Here is a 14685-nt window from a genome sequence, read left to right on the forward strand (position 1 = left end):
TACCGGCGTGACGTTTTGCTTTGTCGGTATGCCTGCTGGCTGTTGTCAATGCCCGACCACCCCTCTTATCAGTCGTTCTTCGCTGATTCTCTCAACCGTCTGTATGGGTTGTATGTGTCTGCCCTGCTGCCCCCTGGAGTCCGCTTTCATCGCCTGCTTCGACAATTGGATTTTGCCCTCCCTACCACCTTCAGAGAGGGTGAGAGCCCCACACCACCGTGGCTCCAGGCTCCGGTACATATTTATCTCGACATCAGCTCGCTCCCGAAGGAGGGTACTCCGGCTAGAGTGTATTGCTCATGGTTTGTCGAACTTCGTGCGCGCCTTGCCAGTCACACCTTTATTTACACTGATGGCTCCAAAACTGGCGATGGTGTCGGCTGTGCCTTTGTCGTCGGGGCCGGCACCTTTAAATACCGGCTCCTTGACCAGTGTTCCAGCTTTACGGCTGAGCTTTTTGCTCTCCATCAGGCCGTTCAGTATGCCTGCCGCCACCGTCACTCATCGTATGTACTCTGCTCTGATTCACTCAGTGCTCTTCAGAGCCTTGGAGCTCCATATCCGGTCCATCCCTTGGTGCAACGGATCCAGCAGTCCCTCCATTCTTCTGCTGCTGATGGCTCTCCTGTCAGTTTTCTGTGGGTTCCCGGCCATGTGGGAGTGCCTGGGAATGAGGCTGCTGATGCTGCCATCTACTTTACAGGATATTTTAGCTGATGACGCTCGAGCAGCTGCTCGTGTTCTTCGTTTCATTACTTTGACTGGCTTGTCCAAAGACATCTAACTCCTTCACTTATTTTATCTGCATCTTTGTAAGAACTTTCTGGTGTCCCCCCCCCTCCCCCCCCCCCCTTGAGTTTTACTAGATTCTATGTGCTCTGACAATTGTGACTGGGCGCTAATGACCTCAGTAGTTGAGCGCCCTTAAACCCAAAAAAAAAAAAAAAAAAAAAGTCTCACACCGTAGGATAGGGGGGACTCTATAGGCTAGGTCGTAGACTCCTCTAAGGGAGCTAACCCTGAAATGAAAGCCCGGTCCTCTGGGTTGTGGGTTGAGTGAAGGATTGATACTCCTGCCTTTTAAAAAAATCATTATTGCAAATAAATCAACAAGGAATGCCAGACTGCCCCTGTGAAGACAAACTGTGCTAGGGAACAGGAACATCCATTTATTGGTGCCTAAGTTTGGAACATGGAACATGCATACGCTGTTGCAAACAGGAATGATGAATGGTGTTGCAGAAGAGGTGCTAAGGTATGGAATGGGAGTTGTTGCAGTGCAGGAAGGGGAGAGATTTATAAGCGGAAATACTCCCTGTACTAGTCAGGAAAAGACAAAAGACAAGACAAGGGGAGCATGGAATTGGGTTTATAGCCTTCAGGGATATGAGTCGATCTGTTATTGCTTTCACCCCACATAATGAAAGAATATATACTTTTCATATGAATGACAAATTTCACAATGTAACCTTTGTGAATGTGTATGCACATACAGAAGAATCTTCTATAATCAACTACAGGTGGTTTGTGACAGAACACCCAGATATGATTGATTCCAAAATAGTTCTTGGTGAAAGGAAGAGGCATTCAGCAGTGTGTTTGGTGAGGAAAGTCTGCATGATGAAACTAATAATAATGGTATGAGGGTTGCTCGGTTTGCTTCTGCAAACAATTTGAAGGCAGTAAGTACATGAAACTTCCTGGCAGATTAAAACTGTGTGCCCGACCGAGACTCAAACTCGGGACCTTTGCCTTTCGCGGGCAAGTGCTCTACCAACTGAGCTACTGAAGCACGACTCACGCCCAGTACCCACAGCTTTACTTCTGCCAGTATCTCGTCTCCTACTTTCAAACTTTACAGAAGTTCTCCTGCGAACCTTGCAGAACTAGCACTCCTGAAAGAAAGGATATAGCGGAGACATGGCTTAGCCACAGCCTGGGGGATGTTTCCAGAATGAGATTTTCACTCTGCAGCGGAGTGTGCGCTGATATGAAACTTCCTGGCAGATTAAAACTGTGTGCCCGACCGAGACTCGAACTCGGGACCTTTGCCTTTCGCGGGCAAGTGCTCTACCAACTGCTAGTTCTGCAAGGTTCGCAGGAGAACTTCTGTAAAGCTTGGAAGGTAGGAGACGAGATACTGGCAGAAGTAAAGCTGTGGGTACCGGGCGTGAGTCGTGCTTCGGTAGCTCAGTTGGTAGAGCACTTGCCCGCGAAAGGCAAAGGTCCCGAGTTCGAGTCTCGGTCGGGCGCACAGTTTTAATCTGCCAGGAAGTTTCATATCAGCGCACACTCCGCTGCACAGTGAAAATCTCATTCCAGTAAGTACCTGTTTTCCAAGGAAAAATATTTACAAAGGGACATGAAAAATACCAGGAACAAATGAAGCAAACCAAATAAGGCTTATATTGATATCAAAGAGGTGGGCATCTGATATGGAAAATGTGTGCACTTTGTGAGGGATTAATTCTGATTCTGACCATTACCTAGTAGGAGCCAAAGTGAGACAGAAACTTGCCATGGCTGCCAAAGAAAGTAGTACGTGAGTAAAGAAATGGAATACAGAACAACTAAAAGATGGGGCTACTGTTCAGGAGTACTAGAACAGATTGAGACAGGAGTTACAAACAAAAGGTAGTGGAGATGATACAGACAAAGAATAGACCTGTATTAAAGATGCCATTAGGTCAACAGCACATGAAATACTGAGGGAAGTGAGGGGACGTAGGATGATGACTGGTATGATGATGATTGTAGACAGGCAGGGGAACAGGAGGAGGAATCAAGGCTGAAATGCTTGCAGCGGAATACTAGATCAAACAAGGCACTGTATAATGAAAACAGAATAGAGGCAGCAAGGGTACATAGGAGGGAAAAAAAAGGGAAGCCACACAGAGAAAGATAAAGGAGTTGAAAGAGCACTACCAAAGGAATGAATGCAGAAAATTCTAAAAGAGAATTAAAGAAGGATATCAACAATATAGACCAAAAATAACAGCTTGTAAGGACAAAGAGGGAAATTTGCTGAGAGATAAACAAGATGCTCTGGATAGATGGAGAAAATACTTCAGGGGAATTTTGGAGGGAAATTCTACGAGGAATGAGCAGCCACTCTATTATACCACAGATCCAGATGAAGTACAGAAGGTAGTGTATTGTCTAAAAAATTACAAAGTGGCAGGAACTGCTGAAATAACTGCAGAACTGCTAAAAAAAATGGGGGAACTGATCTTCATAAGCGGAGTCACAAACTTAAGTTTTATGTGGAATCGGGAATGAATCTCAGAAGAATGGACCCTAAATGTAATTCGACTAATACACAGGAAAGGAGACAAAACCTGTTGTTCACATTATCAAGGAATTAGCCTGCTGGATGTAATCTATAAGATGTTTCTAGTATTATCTAAAACAGGTTGCACCATGTGCAGAAGAGATTTTGGGGGTAGTATCAGTGTGGATTTTGGCCTAATAAGTCAACAAGAGACCATATATTTTTGTTGAGGCAAATACATGAAAAGGCATATGAATGTAACATTGAGCTTCATAATCTCTATGTAGACTTCTAGCAGGCCTTTGATAGCCTAGGGAGAGCACAAATGCTGAATGATATGCTGCTGCTTGGTATATCATCGAAGTATGCCTCTCATATTCAAGCAACATTGGCTGGTTCCAAGGCTGCAGTGGAAGTGGACGGAGAACCGAGCAAGTGGTTTAGCATTAGTAAAGGAGTCAGGCAAAGGGACGCTCTCCCTACAATGCTTCTCAATCTGCCTCTGGAAGCAGTAATGAGGAAGCTTCAGATACATGGAGGAAGCTTCAGATACATGGTTACATAGGCACAAAGTCAACTCAGATATGCGCATATGGTGGTGATGTAGCATTTATTAGTAGAGAAGGGTATCACTAGAGAGGACAGCGTTCAAGCTGAAAGAAGCCACAGAACCTAGAGTCCTTTCTATAAATGAAACAAAACTAAGTGAATGAATTTCACCAAGAAGGGAAATGGCTTGGATAGACTTTCAGTAGGTGGTTTCAATTTTGAACGTGTGCAAAACTTTGACTATTTGGGCTCTAATATTAACAGCACAAATTTCATGTCAACTGAAATAAAACTATACATCCTAAGTGATAAAGATGCTTCCTCATATTTAAGAAATTGTTGCCTCTAGGTTATTAAATAGGCAAGTGAAGCTGCAACTATATAAGCTCATGATCAGGCCAATTGTAACCTGCAGATGTGAACCCTGGACGCTAAAAAGTGTTGATGAGCAGCATCTCAGGATGATAATGGTTTCTGGAGACTCAGGACAAATGCTGAGCTGGACTGTCTCATACAAGGAGATGACATTGTGAGAATTATAAAAAGTAGAATAATAGCCTGGCTTTGACATATCCTCAGAATGGCTGCTGGAAGAGCAGCTAGAAAGATTTTTGAATGGAGGCCAGAGACTGAGAGGAAGGCACAGATGATGTGGAAGAAGATATAAAATCTCCGAGTCTGAGAATGGCACAGAAATGTGCTGGAGAGGGCAGAATGGAGGAAACTTGGTGATGAGGCTAAAATCCACACATTGTTGTAATGGCATGGGAAGAGGAAGAAATTATTTTTTCTTAATTTTTCTCATCAATATTGTTTTCAGAGCCTTGATTTTACTACTCCTACATACTTCCATAGTTCAATCAAAGTTCTGACAGACATATCAAACTTAAGATGAACATCATCTTGACTGAGGTGCTGATGAATCTTGCTGTTCAGTTTTTTAACCCCCAACCATTCATGTGTAAAGTCAGCAAGGCTGATTACTACCCCTAAAATGAGTAAAATTCATAGACTTGGTGAATGCAAACTAAATATTATGGGTGATTACATATTTCTTTTTGTCTACTGATACTGTCATTTATTTTGCACTTTGTATCCTTGTTGCAGGAAGCCTCTTACGTGCTCTGTCTTGATTCTGTTGCAAGCAACAGCAATCTGTATCTACATGTCTCTAAACCACCACGAGAAGGCAGTCAGGGCTATCTGTTTTTCAAGGTAAGAACTTAATGTTGGCACTCAATAAGTGTGTGGTTCATTAAGTGAATTTGAGAGTTAATAAATTGGCTATTCATATACATTCAATTTTATTCTGATATTAGATGTATTATCTTAATGCAAAGACAAAACATAACTAATTCACACATCTGACTTAAAGATTTACCCTCAAAAGAATTTGTGTAAACAAGAGTTTTTACACTCTTACTGCAAATGAGTGTGTAGGGTAATTGAAAGAGAAAACTAAGTGGCAACAAGTGCATCTGTCAGGAGGACTGGATCTATCAGAAAACCTATGTTGTTATTGTTCTAAGTTAGGTCAGTAAAAACACCAAAGCCTTCCAACCAGTTTCCTGCAGATCACATTGGCATTGAAACTGAAGACACTCATCAGAGTACTAAAACATTAAATTGAACATTTAAAAATAGATCAATCTGATCTTAAAAACAGTTGACTGCTCAAAGTAACCAAGATAGCAGATCGTGATGAAGTTCTATTAAATTTTGCTTCATGTATGTTTTGGAATTATTCCCTTTCGCAGCTTGTATTTATTGAGAATATTATGTGGAGAATAGTCCTGCATGATTAAGACCAGCTGATTATGATGGAAATTTGGCACTTCAACCAAGTGAAGTTTAATATCGAGTCTTCTGTTTTTAGAGATACTTGCATCATTTGATGAGAATAGATTTTTAGCTCATGTGTGTGAAAACATTAAAAAAATACAGATAAATTGCTAATATTGTGTGTTATAAAATTGAGATAGGATTGCTGACCTGTAATTACTGCCAGTACACATACAAAAGTATGTGCAATTATCCTAACTTTTGGAACTTGAGTTCATCCGCAGGAAGGGGAGAGGGACAGGTTGGGGAAGGTGGATTGTCAAACCATAAGATATTCCCAGACCATTATTCATACCCCAAGGTTCCAGCACCTGCAGTCATCCTTTCACTTCCACGTGCTCCCGCCCCACCACTGACAGAGCAACAGAGCAAAAACCACTGCACAGTGTTTTTTGTAGGAATGAGCTAAACTGGCTGAGTACATGAATGTAAATAGCATATACTCAGATATTCAGTAGCTAGTTAATGAACATGCCCTGCAGCACAACTCAAGGGATCTTAACACTTGCTACACCACACAGGGCCATTTGGATCCTCCCATCCTGTATTCATACTAGTTTCCGCGGCGTGCCTTCCCAAAAATCTTTGCATCCCAATGACCAACCCCCCCCCCCCCCCTCCCTCCCCCCAACTTAACTTCTGTTAACATACAATCCCCCTTCTCATTTTTCATTATTGCTTTTTGTAGTTTTTTAGTTTGTATTTTCTTATCCTCATAGTTCTTATTTGCACTGTTCATTTAATTTCTAATCTGTATTTACTTCCCCTTCTGTCCTTGTCCCTCAGCAGAAGCTTGTAAAGTATTCACCATTGGAGTGGAATAAAAGTCATATCACAGATATTATTAATTGAGAGAAAAAAACTGTGGAAACCATGAAAGCAGAGGAAACTAAACTTCTTTTTAACAGAACACACTTTGATTCTCTCTTTAACCAGTGTCAAAGATAATATAGTTAAGTCACAAAATCAGAATAAATAAAGTAGCACTTGCCCACTTGTTTGATTCAACACTTCCCACCTCAAAATGATATCTGAAAGTAACCATATATATCATTTTTAATGTAATTTTCTTAAAATGACGTGATTCAGTATCATTGTTAACAAGAGTGCTTTATTTTTGTCTGTTGAAATGTGTCAAAATCAGTTGTTCCATCCATAATTTTCTCCCAGATGAAATGGCAGTATGTTTTGTTCTTGATTTATCTGTATGATTCTTGGAGTATATAATTACCACGTAATTGTCACGCCACACAGATGTTGACCCTCCAATCAGGTTTTAGGTCAGGACTCCTCAGAAACTCTCACTTGTATCAACTCTCTTGCACTGGGTGCCAGTGATAAATATTCTGCTTCTATTGCTTGCTCAAAGCAAGTGAACTTTGTTTCATGCTCTTTCAGTACACTGGAGATACTGCCAGTATTATCGCATACCTGGTAATACTGGAACAATCTATACAAGTAGCCCAATCAGCACCAGCGAATGCTAGAAGTATTTGACCAGTGGGATAATGTGTGAGTTAGTAATGAGCAGTTTGCTTCTCATAATAGTTCAGTTTTTACTACATCCCAATGATTCATGTTAAATTTTCGACAGAATTGTTACAACTTTGCCACCGAGGAAGCTATGTCTGGATGACTCTTTTGCTAAAGTTAAAGGGGTTCACCAACAATCTCATGACATGGAAAATTTCTTCATCATCACATTTATCATCAAGGAAATTGTTTCATTTCCATTGGAGTCTTGGTTTCCAAAACATTTTGAAGTCCAAATCTGTCAATCATTTAATTAATATACTTGATCTGAGAAAGATTAATTGTTCCATCTTAGCTGATTTCAGAATGCTCTCCTAACATGTGGCACCATGTCCATGTGCTTAATTTCAAAGCAGCTTTCTAGAAGAGTTTTCACCTTTTGCCTCTGTTGTGACTTGGCAAGACAGCCAAGCCACTTGGAGGTGAAGCCGAAAGGCACGCGTTTAAGCTCACGCAGGCTGACATGAGGTCTGGAACAGGACAAGGTAATGAATATAGCAAGTAAAGTACGTAGCTTCTTGAATACTTAATTTTAATCCATAATTGGTGAACATCTGTCTGACGGTACATGCATCACAAGATAAATAGCAAATGATAATGGCGCCTTGCTAGGTCGTAGCAAATGACTTAGCTGAAGGCTATGCTAACTATCGTCTCGGCAAATGAGAGCGTAATTTGTCAGTGAACCATCGCTAGCAAAGTCGGCTGTACAACTGGGGCGAGTGCTAGGAAGTCTCTCTAGACTTGCCGTGTGGCGGCACTCGGTCTGCAATCACTGACAGTGGCGACACGCGGGTCCGACATATACCAACGGACCGCGGCCGATTTAAAGGCTACCACCTAGCAAGTGTGGTGTCTGGCGGTGACACAACATTCCTCCCCCACAAATCGGCAGACGGTTGTGGCATAAGGCTTCCGCCCACCGTGGGGAGGACCCCATGTTGACGTACGCGACGAGGTGGGGAGCCTAACAACAGGCGAGGCTGTGCCACCCGCACCTTGTCATTCGGTCGGAGGGGAGCTAGGAAACGCCTGAAAACCTAGTCCAGGCTGCACGCCAACATGCGGTGTACGCGCCCGTAGAGAGACAGGAGGGGCCGAAGGGTCGACCTCCATCGGGTCGGCGCATCCGACGGGCGAAGACGCCATGTGGTCCGGAGCAGGCAAGAAGTCCATGGCGCAGGACAACGGGTCACGGGAAGCGATCGGCAGCACGTGACCCAGGGAGGCGCCTGGCGGTTGCAGCGACGCGTCCACCGCGGGCGTCGCCGGCGGGAGAACAGGCGGCGGCGCGTCGCCATGGGGCAAAATGGAAGGCAGCGTCGGTAACACCTGAGGATGAGGCAAGCCAGTAGATGGGTCCCCAGGGCGCTGACCGGACGGCACCGTCGCTGAAAGCAGACGGGGAGCGACAGAACCCATGCGACGACAGAGGCACAGCTGATTGAGATGCCGACGCACCTCACCAGAGGCCCCCAAAACCAGATACATAGTGTGGCCAAGGCAGCGAAGAATGCGCCCCTCGAGCCAACGCCGTGAACCTCGATATTTGCGATAGTATACAACGTCGCCTGGGGCAAACGCAGGTGTCTGCCGCTGCACAGGAACCTGATGCGGCGGTTGTAGCAAGGACATCAAGGTTCGATGAGGGCGACCGTGAAGCAACTCAGCCGGCGAGCGACCATTGCGGGGCTGAGAGCGATACGAGGTCAAAAAGAGCAATAAGGCGTCCTCCCGAGAATGCGACTCTTTCAACTTCAACATCTGTGACTTGAAAGTCCTGACCAATCGTTCAGTGGCACCGTTTGACTGTGGCGAAAACGGCACGGACGTCAGATGTTGAATACCATTGGCCTTGCAGAATGACAGTCTGCGGACATGAATTGTGGGCCATTGGCGGACACAATAGTCTGTGGAAGACCTTCAATGCAAAAGATAGCGGATAACGGTTGGATGGTGGCAGAAGACGTCGTGGAAGACATCCGGACAACAAAAGGAAAATTACTGAATGAGTTGACCACAACCAACCATCTAGCATTCCAGAATGGACCAGCAAAATCGATGTGTAAGCGTTGCCAAGGGGTAGTGGCTTTTGGCCATGCAAAGAATTTCCGCGGTGGTGCGGATTGTTGTTCGGCACACGCCATGCAAGAAGAGCACATATTCGTAATCGCAGCCGTAAGACAGAGGCCTGTAACGAACGTGGGACCACGACCCTGGACTGATCATTATCAGAACGCGACAGCCTCATCTCTTCATTCTGCGTAAATGTAACTACATCATCCTAATATACTGACAGAATGGTTTTCCCTTCCTTTGCACCAAATTTGTTTACACATGGATCTGCATTGTTTCAAGTAAATCCGTTTTTCTTGTGAGTTAATAAAAGGATCATTCTAGCATCTGCCACTTCACTTCAGTCCGTATAATGACTTGTTTAACTTTCAACCCAAACTTTCTTCATGAAGCCTTCTGGCTGGGGCACATACAAATTTTCCTTTAATTTGCTATACAGATATGTACTTATCACATCGTACTGACCAATATGCCAACTTTTCTCAACACTGGCTGCTATCAGTAGGTGGAGTGTTTAAAAATTTGATACAGAGCATAAATCTCATTGTAGAGTATGCCTTTGCAACTAAGCAAGCACAAAAAATTGCCTTCTCACCAATGGTCTTCTTTTTTAATAGCCACGAGTCTTTACTGGATTTACACTGGATGGTAGCACTGCCAATTTCCAAGCATGATGATGCTTCAAGGAATTAATTTCTTCATTCATTGTGACTACCCTTTCCACTGCCTCATCAGAATTAACTGCTTCATGATTGGGTAATGGTTCATCATTGTTCCTTTCTTGCACAACATTTGTAAGTGCTTCTTCAGTATAAACCTTCCCTTTGGAAAGAAGTGCCATTGCATTACATTTGCTGAAAATCATTTGTTGTCTTCTTATAACCTTTCTCAGCTTGCATCAATTCTGTTAAGTATCAGTGTGTTCCACAAGTTTGTTTACCTTCAGTTCCTCACAAATTTTCTTCTTGATCTGAGAAACCATAACATTCCAGTTCAGTATTAGAATCTCCTGTTTCACTTCATGTTTGATATTCAGTACTTGGAAATGGTAATACTTCTTCATTGTATAGTTCAATAAATTCTTCCTGTTTGTTATTTTCAGTTGCACATTTACCATTCAAAAATTATTTTACAGTTCCTAGGTTCCATTATTTGTTTTGTTTCTGGCATCCAGATGCTGTGTCTACAGTCAATAGAAAATATTCAATAGGAATGCCTCTTTCTGCCCTTGCGGGTAATTTAGAACAACATCTTTGGGGAAGTGAATGAACACGTCATATCTTATCACACTTAAATGTTGCAGACTAGGCTTTCCGTCGGCCCACAGTTGAAAAGGTATATTTTCATTATTGTGACTATTTGTAACATGACTTCTTATGTATGCCATGGTGTACATCAGCTCAGTGGAGGAACTCTTTGGTAAATTGCTTCCTGTCAGCTGTGTCTTTACCATATCCATGAATGCTCTGTTGAGTTGTTAGCTATACTGAATTGCTTGTGAGTCACAGAACCACAGCTGTCTGTGTGAACTGATTTCTAAGTCATTGCGAATGCAGATTCTCTTCAAGTATTTACTAGTTTGTCTTTCCATTTGAATCTGCGTTTCTTGAATTCTTCAGATATTTTATTCTTATTTTTGCACATTCTTTGATTTGAACAGGGAAACAAAAATGGTGGTCTTAGTATTGTGCACACTGAAACTCAGTTCATTGTGCAGTTTTGCTTCCTGTGATTCTAGTAAAGTCAACCAGCAGCCTTGAAGAGGATTAGGAATGTCTTTACTATTTTATTTATTTATTTATTTCATCTTCAAGAATTTTGCATGCAATGTGTCAACAGTTTGTACAAATTGAGTAATACAAAATGATACACTTAATGATGATGATGGTGCTATAGAAAATAGTTAAATCATAGAGTTTTGCATGCAGTATAAAATGAGTACAAGTTTAAAATTTAGCTCTTCTTTTACACAATCAAAATATTCCTCTCTGGCATAGAAATCTTTGTTTAAGTTCATTTTGTGGAACATTTATGAAGGTTTTTAATGAGGTAGTCTGTGATTCTGATGGCAGTGTATTGAACAGTTTTACTCAAAATTATTTATGGCTGTTGTAACTCTGCTTAGTCTTGTAAAGGGTTGGCTAGTCTTTTATTTGTGAAAACACACACACACACACACACACACACACACACACAGAGAGAGAGAGAGAGAGAGAGAGAGAGAGAGAGAGAGAGAGAGAGAGAGGGGGGGGGGGGGGGGGGGGGGTCGGACATTCCCATTACAAACTTCTAGGACACGTAGAGGGTTGTGAGTACAGAACATTTTGAATAGGATCTCATATCCGGAATCGTATAGTTTTTGTTCTACGACAGTTTCAATTCAGATGTGTACCTCTTCAACTTCTGCTTAGGGCAAGAGAAAAGTCTCGGAGTTCCCTGTCCTGGTATCCAACAGGGTAGACACGGTAGACACGATGACGTGTACTATGTCAAACAACCCCCAGATGTCACTTATTGTCTGCTTTGCTGTGAGACTGAGTCAATACCTGTGCATCACCGACCGAGGAAACATGGTGCAGTACACATTTGCGGAATACACAGACATGCTCCTTGTGTATGGCGAAGCTGGAGGTAACTGAAGAGCTGCTAGGTGGCTGTATCATGAGCGTTTTCCACACCGTCACACTCCATCGCACAAACCGTTTGCACCGAGCGAGGTGGCGCAGTGGTTAGCACACTGGACTCGCATTCGGGAGGACGACTGTTCAATCCCGTCTCCAGCCATCCTGATTTAGGTTTTCCGTGATTTCCCTAAATCGTTTCAGGCAAATGCCGGGATGGTTCTTTTGAAAGGGCACGACCGATTTCCTTCCCAATCCTTCCCTAACCCGAGCTTGCGCTCCATCTCTAATGACCTCGTTGTCGACGGGACGTTAAACACTAACCACCACCACCACAAACTGTTTGCCCAAGTTACACAACAGCTACGAGAAACGGGTACCTTCAGCGTGAGAAGGCAGGACTGTGGTGCTCCACTGTGATGCCGCACTTCCGAATTTCAAGAGATGTATTGCGTCGCATTGAAGTTGGCCCATCAACGAATTCGCGAACAATTGCACGTGCAATGGCTGTTAGTCACAGTATCGTCTTGGACGTCCTGCATGAGCAACAATTACATCCGTACCACATACAAAGGGTACACGCTATGAGTCCAGCAGACTTTCCACAATGCGTCGCCTTCTGCACATGGTTCCTGCACCATTTCATCAACGCACCCCTGTTTCCATGTTGAGTTATCTGCACAGATGAATGTAGGTTCACAAGCAATTGTGTTCTGAATGCTCGAAATAGCCATGTCTGGGCAGACAAAAACCCTCGTGCCAGGCATGTTCAGGTATTTCAAGACAGGTTTGGAATTAACATGTGGGCAGGTATTCTGGATGGTCATTTGATTGCACTATACCTCCTTCCATCCAAGCTCACGGGGTCCCGCATACTTAGTCTTCCTACGACATGTAATGGACCTTTTCTTGGAAGCTGTGCCATTGAATATCCGTCAGGAAATGTGGTTTCAGCATGATGGAGCACCACCTCACTTTTCACTGGATCTCCAGAGACATCTCAACAGACGGTATGGTGAAAGATGGATAGGCCATGGTGGTCCAACCACGTGGCCGCCACAATCGCTGGATTTAACCCCTGTGGACTACTACTTGTGGGGTCGTAATAAAAGCTTAATTTATGAGACACCTGTAGAGACAGAGGAAGATCTGCTGGCACGAGTTCTGGCCGCTGCACAAGACATTGAAGAGACAACAGGTGGGATGGAGAGAGTGTACCAGAACATGCTTTGGAGGTACAATGTGTGTAACAACGTTGGTGGTTGTCACATCGAACCGCTGTTGTAATGCATCCGTATGTTGCGGCTGGTGCCGTAGATGCTGGGTTCTTGTTGGTGTCGACTAATGTAAACCATAAGGTGTAAGTTTTAATGCAAATGTATAAGTAATAATGGAACGAGTCAGTATTCTTTTCAAATGGATTGCAAAACTTGTACTGGGTCACGCCTAAGTACATTCCTCATGCAGGTGTGGATGAGATAATCATCTACATTGAAACTGTCGTAGAACAGAAGTGGTATGTTTCCGGACATGGGTTCCTATTCAAAATGTTATGTACTTACTACCCTCTACATGTCTTAGAAGTGTGGAATTTCCGACCACCCTGTGTGTGTGTGTGTGTGTGTGTGTGTGTGTGTGTGTGTGTGTGTGTGTGTGTGTATATATATAACACCTGCTGCACATCTGACGCATAAAAACTCGTATATTACATGGCTGTGAAAAAAGCATAACATCATGTTTTCACTCATGCATCCTCAAAGTTTATGTAACAGGTATGTAACTCCTGATAATTTAGTGCAGACACTATCTGTGTGGAGATTCCAAGATTCAAATTGCACACCCATAAGTTTAACAGCCATAAAATTGTCGTTGGCAATGGATAAGCCAAAAATTACATTTTCAGTTTTATTCTGATTTATAGTAACTGCATTGTATTTAAACCAGATAGTGGAAATTCTTAGGTCAGCTTTGCTTTGTTCCTTTAGGTCCCCTATGTCATTACCAGTTGCACTGAAAGTGCAATGCTGTCGTCAGTATACAGAACAGATTTACATGGCATGGAGTAGGTATGTCATTGATATAAATTATAAACAGTAAGGATACCAGCAAGGAAAATTGAGGCACTACTCTTGAACTATCTAGGAATTCAGAGCTCATGTCAATAATACTATTAATGATTATCAGTAAAGTGTACCACCTGTTTCCTGTTGTCTTGATACAATTATATAAGAGTGAGATCTGTATCTCTACTTCTGTTGCACCCCATTTCATCTGTTAGAATCCAATGACTCACAAATTTCACTTGTAACTTAGTTCCCCAGTCATACTGTAATCATGAGAACAGTCTTTAATCATCCAACAATTACATTGGAGAAAATTACAGTTCGTTTAGTGGTGGGCATGATAAGAAATCCTGTGAAACATTACTAAATGTCTTCTCTGAAAACTGCCTATAACAGATAGTTAGGAACTCTGTTCAAGATTGAGACATATTGGATCTAATGACAACAAATAGTCCTGACCTCTTTGATGTCCACATTGAAACTGGTATCTGTGACTATGATGTGGTTGTGACAATGACGATTAACAAAGTAAAAAAGGACAACTAAAACAAGCAGAAAGATATGCATTCAGTAAACTGATAAAATATCAGTTGTATCATATCTCACTGAGGAATTTGAAACTTTCAGCACAGGGCAGACGCATGTAGAGGAATTGTGACTAAAGTTAAAAAGAATAGTTGACCATACAGTGGATAGATATGTACCTCAATTTAATCTTCATACCACTAAA

General features: G+C 42.7%; 1 protein-coding gene and 1 non-coding gene across 2 annotated transcripts in view; both read left to right on the forward strand.

Moving 5' to 3' along the window:
- LOC124798075 (nicalin) overlaps nt 1–14685 on the forward strand; it is a 123063-nt gene that overhangs the window by 62817 nt on the left and 45561 nt on the right. Inside the window, exon 7 of the mRNA XM_047261315.1 lies at nt 4928–5035. Within this exon, the coding sequence (XP_047117271.1) occupies nt 4928–5035 (108 nt within the window). The remainder of the gene's footprint in view (nt 1–4927; nt 5036–14685) is intronic.
- On the forward strand, nt 2180–2254 carry Trnas-cga. Its single transcript has one exon. It is a non-coding gene; the product is annotated as a tRNA-Ser (tRNA).

This window comes from Schistocerca piceifrons, chromosome 5, assembly GCF_021461385.2.
Source record: "Schistocerca piceifrons isolate TAMUIC-IGC-003096 chromosome 5, iqSchPice1.1, whole genome shotgun sequence".
In the NCBI taxonomy this organism is placed as follows: Eukaryota; Metazoa; Arthropoda; class Insecta; order Orthoptera; family Acrididae; genus Schistocerca; species Schistocerca piceifrons.